Below are 25,132 nucleotides of genomic sequence, written 5' to 3'. Positions count from 1 at the left end.
GGGTCGGAGGCTCCCTTTCCCAACCCATCTAGCAGTATTCCTGGAGCTAAACGTTACCGTGCATGCGGGAGTTCGTCATTACGGGTCAAATGGAAGACCAGCCCCGCCCGCACAGGCGTGACCACCATGTCAGCCCAGATTCAGGCACGACCCGCCCCATAAGTAAGACCCTGTTAGTGAGTAGTATTTCAGGCACACAGATAACGCCCCGCTCCGAATCTAGAAGCATAGCCATCAAACCAAATAACAAAGTACTTTAACATGACATAGCAGAGCAAAAAGAAAAAACAAAGAGAAAAGAAAAACACAAATCGGTAAAGTCGAACCAACTATAACACATTGCATATAAACATAGGCTTGAACATAGCCTCAGTCCCTTATATTGAGCCCCAGCCCCAGATGGAGATGATTTGTCATGGTTTCACACGGCTCCCAACCCCCACACATCCCCCCCTCCGCTGGCAAAGGGGGGCGGAGGCCCTAGTCCCTGCAAACCCTCCCCACACTTCGGTGTGACCCAGACTGTGGTCTGGACCACAATCAACCCAGACCCTCCCCCTCCACACACATATCTGCAGTAATGAAGGGGGGTGCTGGGAAAGTCCAGAGGAATGAATCACCAGACTTATGGAGGACCACTCCCAGATGGGGGAGGGGAGCACAGGGAGGCCGGGGGGGAGAAGGCGACGGGGGGGGGGGGAAGGTGGACCGGAGGGGGTAGGAGGGAGAGAGGAGGAGGGAGGGGGGGAGGAGGGAGAGAGGAGGGGGGGGGAGGGAGAGGGGAGGGGGTAGGAGGGAGAGAGGAGGAGGGAGGGGGGGAGGAGGGGGGGGAGGAGGAATGGGGAGGAAGGAGGACAGGGAAGGAGGAGGAAGGGGGGGCCAGCACAGGGGAGGGGAGGATCGGAAAATGAAGGGAGACGACAGAACCATCATTTACTGCCCTCTCTATTGTAGATGACCACTTTGGGGTTTCTGTCCCACCCATGTGTTTTAGCAAATTGACACAGCCCCCAACTCATGTTGCTTCAGAAAGCAGGATTGAGTCACTGTTTTACTTATAGAATCGTCACCATTATTAGTTTCCTATGCCTGCAATGTGACGTTATGCCTGCAATGTCCCCCCAGCACTGGAGTTCAGCAGAAGGAGATGCTTTGCGAACCCCCCCTGGGCGGGATTCACAGATGTTTCACAAGACCAAACCATTTTTCACAGATCAGGGGCCGAGAGGGGGAGTCCACATGTGATCCTTGCAGGGATAGCGTTCGGGTTGCTTCAGGCTGAGGCATAAAAGAAAAGGGCCCCCCCCTCCTCCCCCAACACACGGTCAACACATAGAATCACGTCAGGGTACTGTGCAAGTGATCAACAATGTTCACTAGGTTTCTTCTCACGTCTGTTCTTGTAGAGCGCCGGGGTAAGCCTGGTCCAGGGGCTGAGGGTGTTGAGCGAGCGTCCCTGGGCGGTAGTGGTTGCAACCAGTCAGGTAGAGGGAAAGGATCCATGTCCAGGAACGAGAAAAGATCTGGGAGATCTGTGTGACGCCGCACTGTGAAGGAAGAACTGCCTTTGCGCACTGTAAGTTGTAGCGGGAACCCCCAACGATAAGGCAGCTCAGCTCTCCTCAGCTTCTCAAGCAGAGGCTTTAACATAACCCGTCTTATTAGTGCTGCCCGTGAGATGTCGGGGAAGATGGTAATACTGGCTCCATCAAAATCAATTTGGTCTCTGGATCGGGCTGCTCGTAGCACTAGCTCTTTCTGCGAGTAGCGGTGGAGACGGCAGATCACGTCTCTGGGGCGCTCTGAATCCTGTGATCGAGGCCCTAACGCTCGGTGGACCCGATCGAACTCCATGTTGGCGGGGGGGGGGGTCTGGACTTAGAACCTGTTGGAAAATTGCTGTGATAGACTCCTGGAGGTTTTCAGGGCCAGTCGCCTCGGGTAGTCCCCTGATCCGCAAATTGTTGCGGCGGCTGCGGTTTTTTAAAATCTTCAGCCTGTAGCTGGAGATCCGTCATGTGCTCCTGGAGGGCTGTCTGTACCCTCTCCAGCTGAGTGACCCGCAGCCCCAGTGAGCTCACCTCTGATTCTTCCGTGCAAAGTCTATCATTGATTGTGTGGACTTCATTACGGATTTCCTGGATGTCATGACTGTGTTTCTCCTCCATCCGTCTTACCAGTGCCCCGATGTCAGCTTTAGTTGGTAGTGCGAGTAGCAAAGTCCTGATGTCAGCGTCAGTCCGTCTCGACCCTGCTGAGTCTTCCGATCCGCTCGGGCTACCAGGTGGCGGTGCCAGAAGTGAGGACATCCCCTCCAGTGAGCTTGATGCCTGGCTCCTAGAAGCTGCCATAGATGTGGAAGGTGAGTCCTTCGTCCCTCTTCCACCACGTGTAGCTGCGGGTGTAGCTGCCGGTGTAGCTGCCGTTTGATTTGGATATTGGAGATAGCGACTGATTGAGGCTGCCGGACTCGCTCTAGTTGTTCCCCTGGTCCTTCCTCTTCTCCGGTATGTCATTGCCAGTTAAAGAGGGTGAAGTACCGGTTTAATAGCCGATTTTGGCGGGTCGGGAGCTCTAGCCATGAGCTTCTTCACTCCGCCATGTCCAAGCCATGCCCCCATGAAATAATTTTTAACAATAGCCAAGTCAAATCAGGAAACAGTCAGTGCAGTATAGAGTTCAGTCAAATGGGCTGCTGAGACATACAGTACATCATAACCAAGTTATAGCTGCTAAACCTTACACTACATAAAGTCTCACAACCACCTACAGAAATTGTAGCTTGTGGGGACTATGTACCTAATACCAGGCCACAGATCCAGAAACCTTTTAAAAGAAAAGGTAAAGGGAGAAAGGAGGAGAGCAGGAAAAGAGGAGGGATATGTAAGAACAAGTATAAAGAACAAAGGAAGCACTCAATTACATAACGTGATATAGCATGGCATAACTAGTGGGTTTAACTCGGAAGAAAGACAAATGATGTCTTAGGATCAGCATGCTCATGACTGGTGATGTTCTGGGAGAATCAAAGATCACTGGAAATCCCAACCAAGCCTAATGTAGCAGTTATGGAAGATTGCTCCCCTGGAGAGCTCGTCACAGTTGCATTTTCTTGCATCTCCTGCATTTTCGTGTCCACGGAACTGGAGTGTATAAGGCGGTAAAGGTGGTCAATTTGGGCCACAGAAAAATACATGCTGCAGGTCTCTCTCCCATTCTCCGATATAAGCAGGCTTCACCCTGTTTTTCCAGTGACTGCAGCATCCCATACAGCACTGAAATGGAATGGGATGACCTAAATAATTTTTCGAACGGGGTCGCTCAGGTGGGAGATCGCACGGCTTGGGGCAGACCTCGAAGGAGATGTTGAATCTGCCTGTAGCGCCAGTCATCCATCGGAAAACTGCCATATTGTGCTCTCAAAGCAGCCAGAGGCAATACGCCATGATCCTGTACGAATCTGCCACAGTGCATCTAGGGTGGATTTGATTTAAGTCATAATTTTTAAAGAACTGTCATCTCTGTCCTACAGCGTCTCCTTGGACCTGCTGTTGACTTGCAGACAGTCCTATTCACTTTAATGGGAGGGCTGGTGATGCGGCAGTGACACAACAAGGTGAGGGACGTGGTGTGGCAGCAGGTGAGTGGATGCCCGCTAACAGGTGGTGCCATGATGGATCTGAAATGACAGGTGCGCTTTAAATGTAAGGACTCATTCTTGCTGGTATTTGGGAAACCTTCATTTTGTTTGCAAATATTAAAGATTCTATTTTTAGAATAATAAGCTGTCAGGTTAGTAAAACAGTGCTATCCGAACCAATTCAATTATATAGTTTGTAGTGTGCATGGAGTTGCAAAACAATGGGATAATGGAATATTCCTGAACTTTGTTTTAGCTCATGGTTACTATGATATTGTGTGAATGCATTAATGCAGTGCATGTTATCTCAGCTTGCAGAGCTTAGATACATTGAAATATTCTGCAATATTTACTTTTTTGGTATACAGCTTCATACTACATAACTAAGCTCCATTTCATGCTGAATAAACTAAATTATTAATGTATCTTCAACAGAAAACTATCCTTAGGTAGTCCACCCTGAGTACACATGAGATACAAGTATTTGCTTTCTTCTGTACAGGTAAAGCATTTATGGCCATTTTTGACAAAGGATCATTTTAAAGTGGTCGTAATGCCTTGCATAAACCCAGTGATGTAATTGGCCTCGGTGATCCACAGAGATGAAACAAATCCTCTTACATAAGTTGTATCTGTCTATCGACAGTCTTCTCTTCTCTACAGCTGTTCAAAGTGCAGAATTTATAAAGCTTGTCTGAGCTATTAGGAAAAAGAGGGCAGGGAGCTGAAGGTACACTTTGCAGAGCTCAGTGAGGAGAGCTCTGAGTGCTAATTAGAGGGAAAAAGGGGAAACCCCTCACACAGCAACAGAGCCAAGGCTCTGTCAACTGGAGATCCCTCCCCTGTCACTTTTTTTTTTTCTTTTGGTGTCAGGAAAACTTGTCAAGTGTATTGTGCTGATAACAGAGGAACAAAGCAGCAGGCAGAATTGACACTTAGTGCTCTGGATTGAGACAAGTACACACTATAGAGGGATATGCTTTGTTCATATTTCGTGTGTGAGGTTTACACTTTAACCGCTTCAGCCCTGGAAGATTTTACCCCCTTCCTGACCAGAGCACCTTTTACAATTTGGCACTGCGTCGCTTTAACTGACAATTGCATGATCGTTCGACGCTGTACTAGAGCTGCACAATTAATCGTTAAAAAAATCGTGATCTCGATTCACCTCCCCTGACGATCTCTCCTGCAGAGGTTGCCAATTCCTTCATATAAACAAGTGAAGAGACTATCTGCTCACTCAGATGTCAAAAGAAAACATCCAGGCATTCTGCCAAGTCTTTAAATTGATACATTTTAACTAAGCTTCCTTCTTAGATCAAAGGGAAAGAACTTCTGTGTAAATAAATAAGCCTGGCAGTCTGCCAAGTTTTCAACAACGTGTAAATGCAGGAAGTTTAACCACTAAGGCCCCTTTCACACTGGGGCGTCGGTGGTAAAACAGCGCTATTTTTAGCGCCGTTTTACCGTGGTTTTTGCAGCGGTATTCGGCCGCTAGCAGTGCGGTTTTAACCCCCGCTGGCGGCCGAAAAAAGGGTTAAAACCGCTCGCATAGCGCGGCTGTAGCCGCGCTGCCCCATTGATTTCAATGGGCAGGAGCGGTGAATACACCGCTTCTTCACCGCTTCAAAGATGCAGCTTGCAGGAGTTTTTTTTTCTTTTCCTGCCAGCACACCGCTTCAGTGTGAAAGCCCTCGGGCTTTCACACTGAACAAACAGTAGAGGCTGTTGTGGGTCGGTTTGCAGGTGGTATTTTTAGTGCAATAACGCCTGCAAACCGCCCCAGTGTGAAAGGGCTCTTAAAGTCTAAATCTTTTTCTGACACTTCTTTCTTAAGTTAAAATCAATTTTTTGCTAGAAAATTACTTGGAACCCCCAAACATTATATATATATTTTAGCAGAGACCCTAGGGGATAAAATTGCAATTGCTGCAATATTTTATGTCACACTGTATTTGCCCAGCAGCCTTTCAAATGCAATTTTTGGGGAAATTAATAAATGAATAAAAAAACAAAAAACAAAAAAACGAAACAGTAAAGTTAGCCCATTTTTTTTTTTTTTTGTTTTAATGTGAAAGATGATGTTACGCCGTAAGAATCGTGAGAGAATCGTGATCTATCTTCTAAGCAAAAAAATTGTGACTCTCATTTTAGCCAGAATCGTGTAGCTCTACACTGTACCCAAATGAAATTTGCCCCCCACACACACACACACACACACAAATAGAGATTTCTTTTGGTGGTATTTGATCACCTCCTGCGTTTTTTTTTTTTTTTTTTTTTTTTTTTTGCGCTATAAACAAAAAAGGGCGACAATTTTGAAAAAAAAATAAAAATTTTTTTACTTTTTGCTATAATATCCTCCAAATTAAAAAAAACAAAAAACTAATTTCTTTATCAGTTTAGGCCAATATAAATTTTCCTACATATTTTTGGTAAAAAAATAATTGCAATAAGCGTATATTGATTGGTTTGCGCAAAAGTTGTAGTGTCTACAAACTATGGGAAAGATTGACTAGGAGAGGAGACATATTGTTTTTCCTACTTAGTAGGAACAAACGATATGGCTCCTCTCCTCTGACAGCACAGGGATTTGTGTGCTTACACACACAAATCCCCGTGCTGACGTACGCGATCAGCGCCGATCGTGCCTGCCACTATATTATCTATATATAAAGAAATGCATACGCCGTCAGTTAAAACATTTTAAGGAAGATTATACCTGGGAGAGGAATTTTCTGAAGTGGGCAAGTATATCTAGAACAAAACATTAAGTAGTAATTTTAAATAAAACTTGAGAATTGGTTGTAGCTTGTTTTGCTCCCTCTATTTTTAAAACTATGACTGCAAAATAAGACTGACAACGTATCCTCTCTATTGTTTTATTCAATACATATTTGAGTTTTCAACAATGTATAACAGTGTAGGCAATTGCATGCAAAACAGCAAAGTGATGGATACACAACCTCTCTATTCTAACTAAAACGCCATTGTTAAATTTAATTTTTTTTACATATTTTCAGGTCAAATGGAGGAGTCTTCCCGAACACAGCTGGCAGCACAAGCCCCAGATAGTAATTTTAGGGTAAGGCAAGCCTTATGTATATATCTATATGTTTGCATGTTTGTCTTTAGCTGAATCACTGTGTTCATGTAGGATAAAGTTTTCTTTGGGGAAACTCTTTGCCTGTCTAGAACCATTGGTCTCCAGGGCCCAAAAGTGCGCTTCTGCCTTACCACCACCTGAATCTATTCAAGAGCATATTCAAGAGCATGATCCTGAACCTCCCAGCCTTTTTGAGGATGAGGTGGATGCAGAAGAGGATCCTGCAGTAGAGTTTAACTTCTGAGTCTAACAAGACATGAATAAGGCTCCGGACCATATGCTTTTGACTGTGAGTTCACTTATTGATTCGGTGCGTACTAGCCTTTGCCTAGCAGCACTGGAATCTCCACATCCTAAGCAAATGCTTTAGGCAAGAAGTGGCTGGTGAAGTCCAGAAAGACTTTTTTCCCTTGCAGCACATGCAAATTAGAGTCAAATATGTTTTTATTATGCTTAACAAAATATAAGAACATAGATATTGACCAGATGTTCATTACAGAAAATCGTACAGCGCAAGTCATGTATCCAGTGCATGTTAAAATTAGGGGTGAACCGAATGGGATTTTTGGTGCCGAAACTGGCTAGGCCAAAAACCGGTACCGAAACTGGCTGTTTTTAAAAAATATTTTTATACAGGAGATGGTCAGAGACTGGGGATATGGTACAGGAGATGGTCAGAGACAAGGGTCATGGTGCAAGAGATGATCAGAGACTGGGGACATGGTACAGGAGATGGTCAGAGACTGGGGACATGGTACAGGAGATGGTCAGAGACTGGGGGCATGGTACAGGAGATGGTCAGAAACTGGGGACATGGTACAGGAGATGGTCAGAGACTGGGGACATGGTACAGGAGATGGTCAGAGACTGCAGTTCTAATTTAGAACTGACATAAAAACAGATGGGAGAACAGGTGGAGAACAGATCGCAGCAGGTAGGAGTTAAGACAGAGAAGAGGAGGAGGAGAACACATGTCACTGCAGGCACGGACCGCCCCCTTAGCGACATCACTGCGCGGCTTTTCTGCCTCCACACAGAGACAGCCGCTCCGATCTCTGGCTGCTTCGCTCTCCTCCTCTGACAGGAGGAGGGAGGGGGGGGCGGGCTTGGGAAACACAGCGGCGGCAGCGACCAGCGGCGAGAGCCGCCTCTCGACATGGACAAAAAGAGGAGGAGGAGGATTGGCGGGGAGCACTCTGGCGCCACCTCTGTAGCGCCCGGATGAACTGCACCCACCTAGGATCGGCCCTGACGCGCCCCCCCCCCCCGTAATGGGTGGCACCAAGGGCGGGGCCCCTGCCCCATTTTCGGCGTGATTTCTCTTTCGGCAAATTGCCATTTTTGGCCGATATTTTTAGGCGGCCGAAATTTCAGTGCATCCCTAGTTAAAATATAAGCCTGAGTGAAGTACCATCGTACAGATATCTTGCAATATCAAGAGGCTAAAACCCTTACGTCTTGAAGTGAAACTTATTAGAGCATTTGGGTTTGGGGTGAGGAGACATACAAATAGAAAAAAAGAAAGAGGAGAGAAGAAAGAAAGAAGGGGGGAAAGTTCAGGTATAGCGCAAGAGGGGAGAGGGTCAAAAGGGAATTAAGCAAACCTTTGTGCAGCAAACCTGTGTGATGGAATCAGGAAGTGTTTCTGTGGTGGCTATGGGGTGCCAGCATAGTTTTCAGAGTCCAAGGTAGAAAAGTCAATCCAAATGAGCCATAGGACCTTAAATTTTTCATAAGTGTCATTGTCTAGGGCTAGCATCTCTTCCATATGCACAGTGTCATTGATCATTGAGACCCACATAGACAAAGTGGGGGTGGTAGTTGTTTTCCAAAATAGGAGGATGAGCTGTCTGGCGGCTGACAAGAAAAAGCGCAATACAGTACAGTTTTTGGGAGGCTAGGGAACCTGGAAGCATGGATAATAAAGCTATCTCTGGGGTGCGTGCCAGTGGCCGATCATATAGGCTGCTATATATGGTAAAAACCTGCAACCAGAGGGGTTGTATTCCTATACAGTTCCATTAAATGTGTAAATGGCTTACCTCGGCCGAGCCGCATTTCCAACACAAGGGAGCTATCGATAGAAATATTTTATGTAGAGATTGAGGGTTCCTGTACCATCTGGAGAGGAGTTTAAAGTTTTTTGTTTTGTTTTGTTTTTTTTTGCTGGGTATAGCAGGATATAGAGGATTTGTGCATGAAATGGAATAACTTTTGCCAGTCAACTTAAGAGAGATCCTTTCCCAGATCTGTAGACCACCTCCTAGTGACAGAGGGGGGGTTGATTGTGCAGCAGTAAGTGTTGTAATTTCTAAATAGTAGAGATCAAGTGTCTGGGTGTTTCTAAGAGAGAGCACAGCTGTTCATAGCCTTTCAGGAATCTTTTATTTTGGGAGGAGGAAAATCAGAGCAGAAGGAGGATATACAAAGGGCCATGAGCCAGTTACCATGGCCCCTTGGTACAACAGGGTACCTGAGGTGGGATTTATAAATGAGCCTGCTACTGGCCAGGTAGAGCGTGAGTATTGGCCTACCACATTGGACCCCATCCCCTGAGGCAGCGCGGGGTGGTCTAACAATGACGTGAGGGGCCTGTGGATAGAATCGATGATAGCCCTCTTTTGTACCACAAATGTAAGGCAGCGGTGGTTAATGGGGGGGGGGAGGAGGAGGAAAGTTAGTGCAGTTTCTGCCTGTAGCCCCATAGTAGGGCCCGTAGGTCTTGGGTGGAGAGGTCTTATTCTACCATGGTGGATGCTTTAGGGAAGGCGAGGGGACCATTCCAATATCCTAGACAATAGAGCTGCCCTATGGTATAGTTCAAAGTCTGGGAGGCCCATCCCCCCTTGAATTTTGGAGTATGTGAGCAATGTGTGACGGATATGGGTTAGGCCTTGGTGCCAAATGAAATGTATTGACAGGCGCTAGGAACAGAAAAAGCATTTGGGGACAGTAATAGGTACCGTCTGAGATAACTAAAGTAGCTTAGGGAGGGTGTCCAGAACAAAAAGAGCGGACAGGGGGCATCCCTGGCGGGTACCGTTAGAGGTATGAAACGTTGTGGACAAGGAACCATAACACATGCAGATGGCCGGGAGTACAATGATATAACCTTGGATACAAAGGTGGTACCGAGGCCTGTATGTTCAATGGAGAGGCACAAGAACTGCCAATTGACCCGGTCAAAGGCGTGCCTTTAAGTTGTGCCTCTAAATGTAAGAAACGAGGTGAATGGTTTTAGCGGTGTTGTCCCTGGCCTCTCGTCCAGGGACAAAACCAACCTGGTCCTTATGAGTGACTGAGAGCAAAAGGGGTGATAATCAGTTCGCTAGAGCTTTTGTGAAAAGTTTAACGTCTGAGTTGAGGAGCGAAATCGGCCGATAACTGCTACACTGAGAGGGATCCTTGCCTGGTTTGGGGAGGACAGAGATGTTCGCAGATAAAAGGCCTTTAGAAGGTAGGTGGGAGTCTATGGAATTGCTGCTGAGCAATGGGGCGAGGGACTGGGCGAATTACTTTTAGTACCTAGGGGAAAACCCGTCTGGGCACTTTCCAGATTTCAGCCCTTTGATGGCACTTAGGAACTCCCCTACCGATAGAGCAGGGATATGCAATTAGCGGACCTCCAGCTGTCGCAGAATTACAAGTCTCATGAGGCATAGCAAGACTCTGACAGCCACAAGCATGACACCCAGAGGCATGATGGGACTTGTAGTTTTGCAACAGCTGGTGGTCCGCTAATTGCATATCCCTGCGATAGAGGGTTATCCAGATCAGCTGACTCTTTGGCATCCATCTGTGGTAGGGCTGTCTCTAAAATGTGATCCTCCATGCTAGAGGGATGCGAGTCCCCTGTGTGGGTTTTTTAGGCCGCGAGGGAAGATTATACAGCTGAGAGCAGTTGTGTCGAAAGGCATCGGATATACCTAGAGTGTTACTAATCTTTTGCTGATCAGTGGTGCAGATGTGTTGGATGGGTCCACATGGTGGGTGCGGGTGGAGGACCCTCGCTAGGTGTTGCTCGCATTTGTTGGCTAAGGTGTAATGATGGTTACGTCCCCTGTCCCTAGCTATGAAGGAGTGGGAATCTAGTATACGGAGTAATTCTCGACGGGCGTTGGAGAGGTCAACATATCTTATAGGGTCTGGGTCCCATTTTATGTGAGATTTCGAGCGTAGCTATAGTGGAAAAATGTCGAGCTATATCATCGGATCAGGCCTTCTTTAGGCGGGAGCCGTGTTGTATGACTGTCCCCCAGAGCACACATTTTAAGGCTTCCCATTTAATAAGGGTGCTGGTTTCATCACACTGGTGATCCTGAATAAATTCACGGATTGTCTGTTTAATCGCTGCTACACATGGGGTGTCTTTCAATAAATTGTCCAAGTGCCATGAAAATGTCTTATGGGACTTAGGGGGGTGAGCCAGGCTTAAGTGCACGGGGGCATGGTAAGACCACAATATATTGCCAAGGGGATGCCTTAAGTGGGATATCTAACAAGGATTGAGAGACAAGGAAGCAGTAGATACTCTGTAGCCCACAACTCTTATAGTCGTAGAAGCTGTAATCTCTCTCAAATGGGTGCTGCACTCGCCAGACGTCCACCAGTTGAGCGGAATGTAGGAGTGATTTGATGTGTGTTAGAGTGGAGTGGGGGATGGAAGACTTGACCGAGGAAGTGTCCACGGCCGAGGAAAGGGTCACATTGAGGTCTCCACCTAGAATGAAACGGGGACCACCAAAGGAGAGTAATTTGTTCAGAACCATGGACAGGAAGCTCCTCTTGACTTGGTTAGGTCCATACACGTTCGCTACTGTAAAAATAGAGGAGTTCGATTTTAATTTGAGAAAAAGAAAATGACCTAAGGGATCAACAAGGGGGTCTAGAACCTCCGGGTGCAAACATTTATGGAAGAATATAGATACCCCTTTTGATTTGGCTTGCGGGTTTTGTACTATACCACTGATGATAGTAATGATTATTAAGGGACAGCTGTGCCCCTAAAGTGGGTCTCCTGCAAGAGTAAAATTTGAGTCCTGGCTTTGTGGAAATGGTATGATATCTGGCTTCTCTTCTCGGGAGTATTAAAACCCCTGCAGTTGAAGGATGATAATGTTATATGATCATGTGACATCGTGGAAATGTTGATCATGTGACATCATGGAAAAGAGAGGGGGACACTGAGTTTCCACAAAATAACTAACACCGTGCTGGATTTGCACCAAGGCTTGCTCAATAGAAAGGAAAAGAAGAGAGGTAAGGGGGGGTGTGAGGGAGGCAGAGAGAGCAGAATAGAGAGGTGAGGCGATAGCAGGAGGGGTGGGCGGAATCTATCTCCAGTACAGAAGAGAAATAAGAATTAGAATAATAAAAGAAGGAAACCACCATTGAAACACAAGATAAAACATATAGTCCTCCATATTGTTGTTGGATAGGCATAGGGGAATCTGGGGGACATTGTGGGAGATGAGATGTGAGCAGTGGCTAGAGGGAGGGTAACCTATACCGTCACAATCAAATAGGCTAGCTACATTGTCGAAGGAGACCTCTGTTCGTCTGGATACCAAAAAAAAGGTAAAAAAAGGAACGTAGCTGGTGCACAAGACTGTTCAAGTGATCCAAGGAGTGTGCCCTAATGGGTCACAGATGTAAGGTGTATGTCCTAGGCTGTAGCAAAGGAAAGCAATCGCGGCTCCGGAACGAAGGTGCAAAAATAACAGGAACCAGTGTGGGGTCAATCATCCAGTGGCATCTGGGAGGAAGATCTGGGGCGCTGTATCTTGCTGTATTTCTGCCACTGTGAAATGAATGAGAGACCCGGGGTAGTAGGGGAGGGGCCAGTCCGGCAAGGAGACCTGAGGGCAGCTCCAGGGTGTGGAATAGGGCAGTTTTGCCTTCATGGTGGACCCGCAGCTGGAATGGAAACCTCCATTGGTATTTGATGTGTTTCTCCTGGAGGAGAGATGTGAGTGGCTTGAGAGAGTGCCGCATGGCCAGGCTTTGGCGTGAGAGGTCTAGTAGTAGCATTACAGGGGCATCGTTCAGCCTGATGGAATCTTGTGTGCTGGCGGCCCGCATAATTTCCTCCTTGACTTTTTTTAGAAGTGGACCCTGTGTAGTGTATCGCGGACAAAGGAAGAATAATGGTTCCTCTGGCCCTGAGGTCCTGTGAACTTTGTTCAATTCAATAGGAGCATCTTTAGGCTGCTGGAATAGCTGATTAAAAATGGCGGTGACTGCACCTGCCAGGTCCTTGTGCTCCACCGTTTCAGGGATGTCACGGATTCTGATATTATTCTGTCTGTTATGGTTCTCCATGTTGTCCTGCTGATACATGAGCTGCTGCAGCAAAACAGTGTGGAAGTTCAGGGTCTCCTTGTGAGACTGTAAAGTGTTGCAAATGCCATCAGTAGTGTTCTCTATGTCTTACATGCGAACCCCCAGGTCTTTTTTTAAGTTCAGTTATCTCCTGCCTATATGTCTTCTCTATGCGGGAGACATAGTGTTCAAAGTTCGTTTTGTAGGCAAGGGTCGTATGTTTGCAGGGATAGCATCTACAACTTCATATCCCAGCCAGAGATATACCGGAGCACAGTGAGTCTGTGTATGGGAGGCTCAAAGTCTGTGAGGGAGGCAGAGCGGCCCCTGGAGCGTATCTGTATGGTGTCTGCTGGCTCAGAGCGGGCCAGGGATGGATGCGCCATCTTGGATTTCCCCTGGTTCATGTAGGCAGATGCTCGGGTGAGAAATCGCCCCAAGTCGCCCTGTGTCCAGTCACCGGCGGGTTTAGATTGATCTTTGGGCTTCCCCTTGCCTACGATGCGATTTGATGAGGTTGGGAAAGATGACAGGAGATGGGAGCAGCTGCGATGCATGTCTTACAGCTCCATGAGCTAGGCCACGCCCCAGCACATGCAAATTAACTTTGCACGAGGATTGCCCAAATCCTGAAAAGGTGTTCCTTTCTCCAAAACTTTTTGCTGAGTGCTAGCCTATGGAAAATGAAAATATTGTCTGTCCTAGTAGTGGATCCTGCCATTTTTGTTCTTAGTAAGCTTTTCGCTGTTCTTGTTGAGGGTGTTCCCCCCCTTTAAGGATTCTGTTGATGGAAGCTTTGAAAACCTATTGTGGACAACCTTTGTTCTCTCTGGGCCATCACGACTGTCCATTTGTCAGACTGTTGCTAAGTGGGCTGAGCAGATGAATAGAGAACACAATTCTGTCTTTGAGGACCCTGTTCTACTGGAACAATTGCAGCTCATGCCTTCAGCGCTTCTACTTTGTGTTGATGCCCTAGAGAATGTACTTCCCAAGGTCTCTAAAATGACCCAACTTTTGTGGTTAAAGGCTTGGTCTAAAGCAGGGGTCTCAAACTGGTGGCCCTCCAGCTGTTGTGAAACTACAAGTCCTATGAGGCATTGCAAGGCTGACAGTTACAAACATGACTCCCACAGGCAGAGGCATGATGGGACTTGTAGTTTTGAAACAGCTGGAGGGCCGCCAGTTTGAGACCCCTGGTCTAAAGGGTCTGCTTGCAAAAGGTGTCATTTATGAATGCCTTTTGATAGTGATTGTCTGGTTAATCACTAGATAGATTTATCAAGGAAGTTACGGGGGAAAGCACTTTTACCTTACAAAAAAACAGCCTGATCCGGCTAATACTACCTCTTCTAACTAAAGGGGGTCCTTTTTTGCTCCATACAGGCATCCTCCTCAAAGGTACATCCTTTCATCTCAAGCCTTTAACCCCCAAAACCCTCCAAGCCTACCCAGAATCCCTCCTCGCAGTGAAGTGTTACTCGCACCCCTCGCAAAAGAGGGAGGTCTGTTGGCATTTGCGCCAGTCTGGATCAGGGAGTTCCCAGATCTCTGGGTCCAATTTGTCATTTCTGTGGGCTTTAAATTAGAATCTGCCCCCTCCTCGATTCTTATTCTTCAATCTGCCAACTTCACCTTAGAGAGAGGTAAATTTGTGGGCCCGCCCCATTTCGATTACCAGTGCAAGGAGAGGTGTCCTCACCTTCAAAGTGTTTTGCGCAACATTACTCCATGGAGGATGAATTCTACAAGAAATGGCATTAGCTGGGTCAACAGCCAGAGATTTCCAACCTAAATAAGACCCTAATAATCCTGGCGGATGAGGTCCTGGTCTTTAAAGCTGCCATTGGTTAAGATGGAGGCCCTCTTTAACTGCTTGCCGGCTGTCAATTGACGGCCAGGCGGCGCGGCTCTTGTTGCGGGAGGGCGTCATATGATGGCCTCCCATTTAAACAGGGAATGCGCGCGATTGTGCACGCGCATCCGTGTTCCTTCGGTGGCGGCGTGTCAGAGACACCGCTCGCCACCGAGGGGGGTGAACAGCCATTGGACATGGCTGTTTACCAGGTGATCGGCCGTGATGTCACGATCACAGATAGTTCCACCCCAATGTGCACGGCGCAGGATCGCAAGTGCGCTGCACGTGCACGTCGGTGGTGGCGTGTTCCCAGGAACACTGCTCGTCACCGAAGTCGGTAAACAGCCATTGGCTGGCTGTTTACCCACGTGATTGGCTGTGATCCTTTCACAGTCGATCATAAATGTAAACACAGAGCGGTAACTAGCTGTTACCAGCTCTTCTCTCCTCACACACAAGTGGTTAATACCTTGGAATGTCTACTTTCTAAAAAGGGGTCATTTAGGGGGTATTTGTACCTTCCTGACTTGTTAGTGTCCCAAGAAATGCGATAGACCGTCAGTACATCAGATGTGATTGGCACCATAGTTTGTAGACTCTATAACTTTCACAAAGACCAAATAATTTACACCAATTTGGGTTATTTTTATCAAAGATATGTAGCAGTATCAATTTTGGCCAAAATTTTATGAAGAAAAATTACTACTTTGCAAAATTTTATGACAGAAACAAAGAAAAAGGCATTTTTTTTTCACAAAATTTACGGTCTTTTTTTATGTATAACACAAAAAATAAAAAACCCACTAGTGATTAAATACCACCAAAAGAAAGCTCTATTTGTGTGAAAAAAAGGACGCAAATTTCATATGGGTACAATGTTGCATGACTGAGTAATTGTCATTCAAAGTGTGAGAGCACTGAAAGCTGAAAATTGGTCTGGGCAGGAAGGGGGTGTAAGTGCACTGCATTGAAGTGATTAAAGAGTCTCTCTTTGGTCAACTCTGCAGCCTGTGGTGGGAATTGCCAAGCCCTTAGTTTGGGCAAAGTGTATGCTTCGTTCCAGGGAATCATGCCATTTGGCAGTTCCTTAAAGATTTTCCAAGAGGCTTGAGTTTTTTAATAGATATCTTGGAAGACTTTCCAGATGGGACACAATGTCTGTCCACATGAGAAGGATCCTCTGGCTCAAATGCTGCTCGGCAGAACTTGTATGCAAGAACTAATGCAGGATGCTATGAGCAATGCAGGAGGGGGAGCCCTTGTTTGAACCATCCTTGGACGCCTTTACCCAGGAGCTGACTGTGGGGCGGAAGCATGATCTTATCTCATTAACCTCCCTGGCGGTATGATTATGTCAGATTTTTGGGTCTCAATGCGGTACATTTGTTTTGCATAGAAATTTGGCATTTTATATTATAGGCTTGTAATTCTTAGCAATAACACACTTAAATCTGTTCAAACAAGAGTCTAGTAAATAATTATAAAAAATAATAATTTAAAAATAACAAAATGAATTTCCCCACGATTCACTATCGCTTAATTCTGCAAGTGTTCTAATTTACTATCGCTGTTTTCTAGCTAGTCTAAAACCACTTTTGACGTAAAGGGACACTTTTTAGTTTCTATGGACAATCTCAAGTTTCCAGGCAGAAAGAACAGTATATATAATATAAAACTGCATGCAGGGCATTGGACAAAGCACTAGGGACAAAAGGGATGTGAAATGATTTCATACAGTAATGTAATCTATGAGATTACAGTGTACTGTTTGTGTTATGAATTTTCAATTTTTTGAATTTGCCGCCGGGCTCCGCCCCCGTGCGTCGCAACACTCGCAGGAAACAGAGCCCAGCACACAGGACATCTGGGCGGTGGACAGAGCCTACAGACACAGCAGGGGAACATCGCAGGATCCTGGGGACAAGGTAAGTACACTGCACCAGGATCCTGCAATGCAATCCTGAGTGTGGCTCGGGGTTATTGCTAATGGTACTGAAATTTAACCCCAAGCCACACTTGGGAAAACCGCCAGGGAGGTTAAGGAGAAGGTGAATGTGACAGATCATGATAAAAAAATATAATAGTGCGCTAAAAATTAGTGTCCTAATATCTGCACAAACTCCAAAATAAGCAGTGGAAAATAAGTGATAGCTAAAAGTGCTGAGTGATAGAAGCAAATAATGTAAAAGCAGCAGTAAGCACATAAAAAAAAAAGAAAAAAAAAAAAAATCAATAAATGCTCTTGTTAAATCACCAGTGATGGGGCATAGTAGAGTCACCTACACCATAATGGTTATAGCCAGGATCAATAAATATAGGTCCCAAAGTATAATATACTATAAATAAAATAAGAGAAATTCATCATTGCGCAATGATCAGCATAGAACACATCAACAGCATGAAAAGCACAGGTGAATCCACTCACATGTACTTCTTTGGTAAACAGCGCTATGGAACAGTCGATTCCCTCTCCTCCTACCACATCCACTGTGCTTCGTACAGGCACATCGGATGTCGCCACTGGCTCCTCCCGGCGCATTGCGTCACATGTCACGTGACTTTATCAAGAGTAGCCATGTGACAGACCAAGCTCCATATTTATGCTTGTAAAAGCGTGCCGGTTGCCTTAGTGACGTCGGTGATCATTGGATCATCATACTTGTTCAGCGCTCTGTAACCTTAATACATAGCAAGTTCACAGATTACAATAAATTTTAATAAAAGATAGATACATTAAAAATCTGTGTTTTTTAAAAACAAAAACTTGACTCTTCATAGACTACTACTACCCAACTCCCTCTAGTGGTCAACTTAAATATTCACTAAAACTGTAGCACATCAAATAGATAGCTCCGTATAGTGCAATATAATTAGGTGTATGCACGTTACTATTGCTACATCCGAACTACATATATACATGTTAATATTGCTGAATCCATACTTGGGGTCAATAGCCCACATTTAATACATACAGTATTAATATAAAAATATATTTTAAAAAAAACATATATATAAAATCTAATACTAAAAATCAGAAATAAATTTAGATCAAAATCAATGTTCAGGCCCCTCGGAGCAAAAGTAGCCATTTCAAATATCCATCTGGATTCGCTTTTACTGAGTTCTCTCATTTTATTGCTCCCCCTCCAATGAGGCTTATACCTATCAATAGCCCAAAAATTTAGAGATGTTGGATCTTTATTGTGGTGGGATGTCGTGACACGCTATGCTTGGAGAAGCCAAGGGCTGTATATAGTTATTCACATATTGTCCAAATCTTGCATTTATAGACTGAATCACGTTAATTATGGGTCTTCCTGGTGGCTGTGTTTGGTTCTTGTGGATTTTAGGGACCGTATCGATTATCGGAACCCTACATGTATCCGGTATCAAATATTTTTCCTCCTTAGTGAGAATGTTTTTCATACTCCCTCCGAGTACCAGTTCCACTAATTCTTCTTTGATAAGGTGACGTGACGCAACGCGTCGGGAGGAGCCAGTGACGACATCTGATGTGCCTGTACGAAGCACAGTGGATGTGGTAGGAAGAGAGGAAATCTCTTTGACTGTTCCATAGTGCTGTTTACCAAAGAAGTACATGTGAGTGGATCCACCTGTGCTTTTCATGCTGTTGATGTGTTCTGTGCTGATCATTGCGCAATGATGAATTTCTCTTATTTTATGAATGAAACACCATAATTGGAGGAGTTAAGTGGCGGAGTGGGAGTCGGCAGCAGTGTGTGATCCAGGCTGTGTAGCCCGCTGATGATTTTACTACACCCAGGAACTGGTTTGGATTTCTATATATATGGTACACTTTGGGACCTATATTGATCCTGGCTATATCCATTATGGTGTAGGTGACTCAACTATCCCCTATCACTGGTGATTTAACAAGAGCATTTATTGATGCAGAATTTTAATTTATAGTGCACTATTATATATTTTTTTTATCATTTACTATAGAGGTGTCAGATCACTTTGAGAATGGTTGAGGCTTGATTATTTGGGTTTTTCCTAATATTGATTTATTATACACATATCAGCACTTCGATACACCATTGCACAATGTGACAGATCAGAAACCAAGAGTTACTTTTCTAAACGGCAAGCCCTGGTCTCGAAGCAGAAGCCTACTTCTTAGTTTTGTATGCAGAACTGAACCACCAAATCCTCTAGGTCTGGAGGCAAGTAATACACCTAATGAAGGTCACCCCCCACTCGTGTGGGAAGGGGATGGTCTATTGGCCGTTGATTGTCTGAACTCAAAGTCTCAGATGACTGGTTGTAGAACGTGATGTACAGAGGTTACAGTCCCAGGGAGGAGTCGTTTCTGTGCCAAAGAGTAGAGGTCTTGCATCTTCTATTTCAACCTGTTAATGGTGCCCAAGACAAATGACAGTTTGGCCTTTTCTCCTCCTCAAGGGTCTCAACAAGTTCTTCTTGGTTCAGAAATTCAGGATAGAGTCTACCTAGTCAGTGCTTGCTTTGCTTTACCTGGCGTCGGTGAATTCCACGGATGACTACCCACACGTCTCGATTTTCCTGCCTCACAATTGGTCCCTGTGGTTCACAGTAGAGGGTCACCACTACTAGTTTATGGCATTGCTGTTTGGCCTGCCCACGACTCCTAGAGTGTATACTAAAGTGTTTGCTCCAGTTCTAGAGTTTTTGAGGACCTGGGGGTCTTCAGAAAGTTTGATACCTGTATGACCAGCTTCTCCTGAGCAATTGTCTCAGATGCTGATATCAAATTTGTAAGCGGAAGGTACAGTCCTGGAAAGATTCAATTTAGTGTTCAACATTGAAAAGTCAGCTCTGGTTCCGACACCTGGCGTTTTTAGGCATTTCCTTGATGTGGAGCACTTAAAGGTACTGCTTCAGCAGGAGAAAAGCCTGTCTTTTAACCCAGGTAGAATCCCTGAGGATGTTCAAAAGCCTTTTAATTCAGGTCAGTACGAGGGTGCTGGGGAGGAAGATCCTTGGATCTGCCAATGCATCTGACTCAAAAGACAAGTTTTTGCTTTGTGATGGTGGATTTCCACGTAGATGGGGATGCTTCCTTCTGATAACATCGAAGGTCCCTAACCCACATTCATACATACATACTAGGGTGAATTTAGCCAGGAGCCAATTAATCTTTCACCATGTCTTTGGAGGTCGGAAGGAAACCGGAGTACAGGGAGAACATGCAAACTCCAGGCAGGTAGTGCCGTGGTTAGGATTCGAACCGACGACCCTAGTGCTGCTAGGCGGAAGTGCTTATCACTTAGCCACTGTGCTGCCCGCCAGCCTGCTTTATAGTCACTGGCTTAAAATGTTACTAAACCCACAACAGTAAAATCAGTCTGTATATGCAGTAAAGCATGCTTGTTATACTCACTGTGGAACCTAAGGGGTTAATCCTGCGCATTGTGTAAAGAGGCTGTTTGATCCTGTCTTCTCTGATTCTTCCCTTCTTCCACTGTCTCCAACCCATCTCCTGATAGTACAGAGCCTAGGGGGCACTCTGCAAATGCTCAGTTCGGCGTGTTACTGGAGAGTTTTTTTCTTTCTCTTGAGAGTGCATGTGATCAGCACAGGGCCAATCGGCACTGTCCAGACAAAGGGTCAGGGGTCATGCATCCTCATAGAACAGTCAGAGAAGAATGAAAACTCCTCCTACAAGCTTTAACCAGACACTAATAGAAGTCACAAGACTGCTTTATACTGCTGATGAGAAAAAGTTGTTTAGCAATTTATATTTACTAAAATAATTGCATTTCCATGTTTTGTGTACTGTGGGAGACCAGATATAGTGAATGCAGGGTCCTGGGTTTAGTATGTTTAATACTTTAAATGGCATGGCTGTTGAAGCCCAAGTCCTGAAGAATAGGGGTGTTTCTGACTCTGTAATCCCTACCATCCTCAAGGCAAGAAAGTCAACCTCCAGGAAAATGTACCATCTTACATGGAAGGCTTATTTTGCCTTGTATGAGGCTCGTGAGTTTCATCACCGACAGTATGCCAGGGAGCACATTTTTGCATTCATTCAGTGTTGTGTAAAGATGTATCTGGCTTTAATTACCATCAAGGGGCAGATCTCAGTTTTGGCCCTTCTTTTTCTGAAACCTCTCGTCTCATTCCTTGGTAAAAGACTTTGTGCATGATATCACAAGGATTGTTCTGCCTCTTGGGATCAGGGGCCTGGGGACTACCAGTCACACATAACCTCCCCCTGGGAGGAGGACCAACAGATATAAACAGTCAACCAAATATTGTTGGACTTTCCTTCCAAGGATGAGGATAAGGACAGAAAACCCAAATTCGGTACCAATGGAACAGCCTTCCTCCGATTCCCAGATGCCCCAGCTAATCCTCTAAATATGGAGAAACTGCACAGACTTCAAAATATCTAATATACAAGAGGCGGCCAGGTAGGACAGAATCTCCCTCCAGATGGAAAACTTGAATGAATCGGTTGTAAGTAAGGATGAGCTCCGGCATGTTCGCACAGCCCACATGCAGAGCCCGCCAGGAAGTCGGCACTGCGCTGCGCTAATCACAGGCAGTGAGACATTTCTCAATCTCTGCAGCCGCGCATCAGGACAATGTCTCACTGCCTGCGATTAGCGTAGTGCAGTGCCGACTTCCTGGCGGGCTCTGCACGTGGGGTGTGCAAACACGCCGGAGCTCATCCTTAGTTGTAAGTTTACCTTCCTAGTGGCAATTAAGTCTGTCAGGCTTGTTTCTGATCTGTCAGCCCTTTCTTTTAAGGAGCTATTTCTTGCATTGCACAGGGACAAGGTGCTCTTCAGACCACCTTCTCTACCCAAGGTGGTTTATTCCTTCCACCTCAATGAGGATATTGTCCTGCCTTCACCCCTCTTCACTCTGCAGCTTCTATTTGCAAAAACTGATTCTCCATTTGTCCTTCCTACAGGCTGTTGTAGAGGACATCCTGGCATTGCCACGTGCATCAGACAACTTCTTTTGAGAGCTTAAAGCCTTAGAGCCCTTTCACACTGGGGCAGGCGTCGGCCTCTGCAGAGGCGCTTTGCCGGCGGTATAGCTGCACCGTCCCATTGATTTCAATGGGCAGGAGCGGTATACACTCCGCTCCTTCACCGCTCCGAAAATGCTGCTGGCAGGACTTTTTTTACCGTCCTGCCAGCGCATCGCTCCAGTGTGAAAGCCCTCGGGGCTTTCACACTGGAATTAAAGCAGCGGCTGTTTCGGGTCGGTTTGCAGGCGCTATTTTTAGCGCAATAGCGCCTGCAAACCGCCCCAGTATGAAAGGACCTTTACTGTCCTGCCAGCGCATCGCCCCATTGTGAAAGCCCTCGGGGCTTTCACACTGGAATGAAAGCAGCGGCACTTTCGGGTCGGTTTGCAGGCGCTATTATTAGCGCAATAGCGCCTGAAAACCGCCCCAGTGTGAAAGGACCCTAAAGGATAGAGTTCCTCCTTTTCCTATCTGGGCTCATTCCACCAGATCTGTTGATGGGCCTTCCAGCAAGAAACACTTGATCCTTTGTTCACACGTTCTCTAGGTTATAGCAGGTGGATGGGCAGGTCTCAACTCGACGTGTTGGCCGCATGGTGCTTCAAACTTTCATCTGAGCGTTTTTGTCTGATTCCTTAACCCTTGTTTTTGTGGGCCTGTGGAGAGTTCTAGTTGCTGTGACCCACCCCTCAGTTTATTATTTTTCTGCAGTTCATAGCATTTTTTTTTATCTGATTTGAAATGAACAGTTAAATCATTCAACATCTTGGTGGTGTTTTTTTTTTTTACTAATACCAACCTGAGCCAATATTTTTTCTTTTTTTTCTCTTTGCAGGAATCTAGTTACAACTATAGCAGCAAATCTCCAATGGGCGAAAATCTTGGCAACTCGTATACATCAGGTGTAAGAATAAAGGAGGAACCCATGGATGAAGATTATGAACGGGCCTTGGCACCTGCTTCCACCGTTGTGGAGAAAGTCAAAGAGGAGCCTGATAACTCTGAGGTAAGAATATCAAGTACCCTTATCTCTTAATTCTTATATGGCCTGTTGTAGTGTAGACATACAGTGGGGAAAATAATTATTTGACCCACTGCGGATTTTGTAGGTTTGCCCACTTACAAAGAAATGAAGGGTCTATGATTTTTATACAGTGTATTTTAAATGCTATAGACAGAATATCAACCAAAAATCCAGAAAAAAGACGTTTCAGCTAAGATTAAGGTCTGGAGACTAACTTGGCCACTCCCTGACCCTAATGTGCTTCTTCTTGAGCCACTGCTTTGTTACCTTGGCGGTATGTTTTGGGTCATTGTCATGCTGGAAGACCCATCCACGACCCATCTAAAATAAATGCTATAAATTAAATTGCAGTTCAGTGAGTATAACATGTATTTGATCCCCAAGCAAAACATGAGATAGTAATTGGTGGATAAACCCTTGTTGGCAAGCACAGAGGTAAGACGTTTCCTGTAGTTGGATGACCATGTTTGCACACATCTCAGGGGGGACTTTCTCCCAATCCTTCCAAATCATTTAGATGTTCATTGGTATGACTGTACATGTGCCTTCTTGAGGAGGAAACTTGCCGTGTTTGGAGGAAGAAAAATGCTGACTATGACCCTAAGAACACCATCCTTACAGTCGAGCACAGAGGTGGAAACTTTAAGCTTTGGGGCTGTTTCTCTGCTACAGGTACAGACCGACTTTGCCGCATTGAGGGGCCAATGGATGGGGCCATGTATTGTAAAATCTTGGATGAGAACGTTCTTCCCTCAGCCAGAACACTGAAGATGGATCATAGATGGGTCTTTCAGCATTGCAGTGACCCAAAACATACCGCCAGTGTAACAAAGAAGTGGCTCAAGAAGATGCAAATTATGGTCATTGAGTGGCATTGTCAGTCCCCAGACCTTAAGCCTATAGAAAATGTATGGAGGGAGCTGAAACTTGGTTGCCAAGCGACAGCCAAGAAACCTTAAAGCGGGGGTCCACCTATCTATCGTTTTTTTTTTTTTTTTGAGTTCATTCACAAACTTTTCTTCTCAGCATTACATACTCACATATTCTGTGTAATATGTCCGCCTGTGTCAGATTTCGTCGGAAAGAATAACTTATATTATTCACTGCAGGCGGTTTCCATCTTCATTGTGGGCATTTGAAGCCCACAAGCATTTATTTCCTGGATGTGGTGAATGCTGTGCTCCCAGCATTCACCGCTCATTCCTGAACATGCTCAGTGGCATCCTGGGAAGCCTGAGACTAGCTCCCAGGAGTCTGGGAGAGGCTAGAAACACGCCTACTCCCACGGGAGGACAACCAGGAAGTGCAAAGAAGAATAGAAAAATAAAAGGTAATTACGGCGATTTAAATTTTTTTAAACGGCATGTCAGCATCTAGGCAAGGAAGAGAATACATACAGATATTGTTCAAAATTTGGGTGGAACCCCACTTTAAGGAAGATCTGTAAAAAAGAGTGGACCTAAATCTCTCCTGAGATTTGTGCAAACCTAGTCACTAACTGCAAGAAACATCTTACCTCCTATGCTGGCCAACAAGGGTTTCTCCACTAAGTACTAAGTCATGTTTTGCTTGGGTATCAATACTTATTTTACCCACTGAACTGCAACTCAATTTATAACATTTGTATCATGTGGTGTTTCTGGATTTTTGGTTGATATTTTGTCTCCATCATTTAAAATACATCTATGACACAAAGTATAGACCCTTCATCTTTTTGTAAGTGGGCGAACTTACAAAATCTGCAGGGGATCAAATAATTTTCCCCACTGTATATACCCTTATCATGGACAACTACATACCACCACCACAACAGAAATAATGAGAAAGCAATTCACTTTTATTATGGACCTTCTTTGGCTTGGCTGTTCTGATGGTATCCAATCTGTTTTTTTTTTTTTTCCTTGGCTGGTGATATCTGGTATGAACTTGCAACACATTTTAGCATACAACTGAGATTAGTTTAAACACATACTTTGGACCAGCTTGGCTCAAGCAGAAAATTCAGATACCTCCTCTATTATATCATCTGCCCCCTCCCCTAGGCCAATTCGAGAACACCTTCTATTAACTGAAAAAGAAAAATGCAAAGCTTTTCCTGAGTGGCAGAGTTGCAAGAGCAACTGACTCTGTATTTAGAGCACAGAGTGAAAGTTGCACGGCCACTCTCCAGAAGAGTTTACAATACTTACACCAGTGAC

General features: G+C 45.3%; 1 protein-coding gene across 1 annotated transcript in view; it reads left to right on the top strand.

Moving 5' to 3' along the window:
- The window catches only part of ZMYM4 (zinc finger MYM-type containing 4), a gene marked incomplete in the record, with an annotated part of 194,477 nt that overhangs the window by 51,485 nt on the left and 117,860 nt on the right, over positions 1–25,132 (top strand). The window contains 2 exon segments of the mRNA XM_073615589.1: positions 6,664–6,725; positions 22,746–22,916. Coding sequence (XP_073471690.1) covers positions 6,664–6,725; positions 22,746–22,916 — 233 coding nt within the window.

The sequence above is a fragment of the Aquarana catesbeiana genome, linkage group LG02, assembly GCF_042186555.1.
Source record: "Aquarana catesbeiana isolate 2022-GZ linkage group LG02, ASM4218655v1, whole genome shotgun sequence".
In the NCBI taxonomy this organism is placed as follows: domain Eukaryota; kingdom Metazoa; phylum Chordata; class Amphibia; order Anura; family Ranidae; genus Aquarana; species Aquarana catesbeiana.
Note: the sequence above shows the minus strand (reverse complement) of the source record. Positions and strands in the feature narration are given on the sequence as shown.